We start from the raw sequence: 3,215 nt of genomic DNA, 5'->3' as shown, positions 1-3,215 counted from the left end.
TTTACATATTACCGACTGTAAAATAAAAAAAATATAAACAAATGGAAAATGCTTCTGCTGCTGCTACTATTAGCAGTAGTCAGAGAAAAAGTAGCAAGACCAGCATGAGCAGCAGTATACGAACTATTCATAGCAAAAGTAGCGGAAATATAGCCGATTGTAAAATAATTATAAACATGAAAAATACTGTTACTGCTACTATTAGCAGTAGCCAAAACAAAAGTAGCAGGACCGGCAGAAACAGAAGTTTTAGTAGCAGTATAAGAAGTATTCACAATAAAATTAGCGGAAAAATAACCGACTGTAAAATGACAAAATATAAACAAATAAAAAATGCAGGTCATGCTCCTATTAGCAGTAGCCACATGAACAGTAGGAAGACGAGCAACAGTATAGCACACATGCACTCTATATAGCCAGTTGCAAAATGACAAAACACAGGCAAATAAATAGGGAAAAATGCAGGCGAAGCTTTCATGGAACTGTCTTTCAATATTTTGCGTCTGCAGGCAAGGGAAAAACATCTGACGCACACACAAGCATGCACGCACACACACACAGGCACTCTACAGCCAATTGTAAAATGGCAAAATATTGAGAAATAAATACGAAAAAATGCAGGCGAAACTTTCATGGAATTCTTTCGACGTTTTAGGTTTTAGGCAGGCAGACAAACACTGACAGACAGAAACACGGACACAAACACACACACACAAACAAACACACAAACAGGCGCTCTACAGCCAATTGTAAAATGACAAAATACATTCAAATGAATGCAAAGAAATGCAGACGAAAATTTCATGGAATTGTTTGTCAATGTTTTAAACATCCAAAAAAAAATGACGAACAAACAAACAGACAGACAGACTTCCAGGAAGACAGACAGACTTCCAGAAAGACAGACAGACTTCCAGGAAGACAGACACTTCCAGAAAGACAGACAGACTTCCAGGAAGACAGACAGACTTCCAGAAAGACAGACAGGCTTCCAGGAAGACAGAGAGACTTCCAGAAAGACAGACAGACTTCCAAGAAGACAGACAGACTTCCAGGAAGACAGACTGACTTCCAGAAAGACAGACAGACTTCCAAGAAGACAGACAGACTTCCAGGAAGACAGACAGACTTCCAGAAAGACAGACAGACTTCCAGGAAGACAGACAGACTTCCAGGAAGACAGACAGACTTCCAAGAAGACAGATAGACTTCCAGGAAGACAGACAGACTTCCAGAAAGACAGACAGACTTCCAGGAAGACAGACTGACTTCCAGAAAGACAGACAGACTTCCAGGAAGACAGACTGACTTCCAGGAAGACAGACAGACTTCCAGAAAGACAGACAGACTTCCAGGAAGACAGACAGACTTCCAGAAAGACAGGCAGACTTCCAGGAAGACAGACAGACTTCCAGGAAGACAGACAGACTTCCAGAAAGACAGACAGACTTCCAGGAAGACAGACAGACTTCAGGAAGACAGAGACAGACTTCCCAGGAAGGCAGACAGACTTCCAGGAAGACAGACAGACTTCCAGGAAGACAGACAGACTTCCAGGAAGACAGACAGACTTCCAGGAAGACAGTCAGACTTCCAGGAAGACAGACAGACTTCCAGAAAGACAGACAGACTTCCAGAAAGACAGACAGACTTCCAGGAAGACAGACAGACTTCCAGGAAGACAGACAGACTTCCAGGAAGACAGACAGACTTCCAGGAAGACAGACAGACTTCCAGGAAGACAGACAGACTTCCAGGAAGACAGACAGACTTCCAGGAAGGCAGACAGACTTCCAGGAAGACAGACAGACTTCCAGGAAGACAGACAGACTTCCAGGAAGACAGACAGACTTCCAGGAAGACAGACAGACTTCCAGGAAGGCAGACAGACTTCCAGAAAGACAGACAGGCTTCCAGGAAGACAGACAGACTTCCAGAAAGACAGACAGACTTCCAGGAAGACAGATAGACTTCCAGGAAGATAGACAGATCCAGGAAGAAAGATGACTTCTTGTGGAAGACAGACAGACTTCCAGGAAGACAGACAGACTCTCCAGAAAGACAGACAGACTTCCAGAAAGACAGACAGACTTCCAGAAAGACAGACAGACTTCCAGGAAGACAGACAGACTTCCAGGAAGACAGACAAACACACACACATACAGACAGACTCACGGAGGCGCTCCACGAAGCGTTAGTGGATTTCGCCAAAGCCTTTTCCGCACAGGAGACCAAAGCTCTATTCACATATGAGCCAGGTGTTATTTTTAACGCTCTCCCTCTTTTGGTGAATAAAATAGCGAATGGGTAAACAAGCTCGAGTTTAACGGTCCTCTGAGCCTTCAAAATAAGCTCTGCCTGATTCTTGGAGAGGAAGACTTTATATATAATAAATATATATATAAATGAAAAGGGTAAAATATATATATATATATATAATTTTTAAAGTGAAAAATAGTCTGAACTGTGTAATTCTCAGTTGAGAAGAGTGTACTGTAGTCAAAGGGGAATAAAAATATGAAATCAAATTTAAAAAGGAAAAGAATGAATCTCGGCATTCTAATGCGGAAGGATATAAAGCTTTGGATGACACGAAAAAATAATTTTTGAGAAATATGTCGTAGAGAAAACTCTTTGAATTCGTAGTGAGGAAGGATAAAATATTAGAGTGAGGGGAAAAATTATGGGAATTCAAAGTAAATAATAAACAAACGACGTCTTGCATAATATTGGGGAAAAGGAGAGAGAACGGAATCAAATGAATACCTAAAAGCCAAAAATTAGAGAATGAATTTTATTAATAAATAACTGAAATAATAAGTATTAAACACATTTTTTCACACCAGGAAAACTACGATAAACTGTCTATAAACGATATATCTTGTTTAACCATATATTTACGATTTTTTTGGAAAATCAATTTAATGGTAAATACCCAACTTTTTGGAATTTTCAAGCTAAATTTTATTTATATATTACGGAATCTTCAGAAAAGCAAAACAATCAGGTGAATTTATCCAAAACTCAAAGCTAAAGTGATGAAGACATGCATTCATACGTGAATACACATATATAGAGCTATCTCTCTCTCTCTCTCTCTCTCTCTCTCTCTCTCTCTCTCTCTCTCTCTCTCTCTCTCTCTCTCTCAATGTATATATATATGTGTGTGTGTGCATGTGTGTCTATCTATACATACACATATACAGTATATATAT

General features: G+C 39.8%; 1 protein-coding gene across 1 annotated transcript; it reads left to right on the top strand.

Annotated features, from left to right (window-relative positions):
- Positions 1-842: 842 nt before the first annotated feature.
- On the top strand, positions 843-1,268 carry LOC136842177 (octapeptide-repeat protein T2-like). The gene has a single exon (XM_067109537.1). It carries the CDS (start codon positions 843-845, stop codon positions 1,266-1,268), a length of 426 nt encoding a protein of 141 aa, XP_066965638.1.
- Positions 1,269-3,215: the final 1,947 nt, after the last annotated feature.

The sequence above is a fragment of the Macrobrachium rosenbergii genome, chromosome 9, assembly GCF_040412425.1.
Source record: "Macrobrachium rosenbergii isolate ZJJX-2024 chromosome 9, ASM4041242v1, whole genome shotgun sequence".
NCBI classification, from domain to species: domain Eukaryota; kingdom Metazoa; phylum Arthropoda; class Malacostraca; order Decapoda; family Palaemonidae; genus Macrobrachium; species Macrobrachium rosenbergii.
This window is presented reverse-complemented; position numbering and strand designations above follow the sequence as displayed.

Coding starts and splice junctions, on each gene's coding strand:
- LOC136842177 (XM_067109537.1), top strand. CDS start 843: ATGACGAACAAACAAACAGACAGACAGACTTCCAGGAAGACAGACAGA.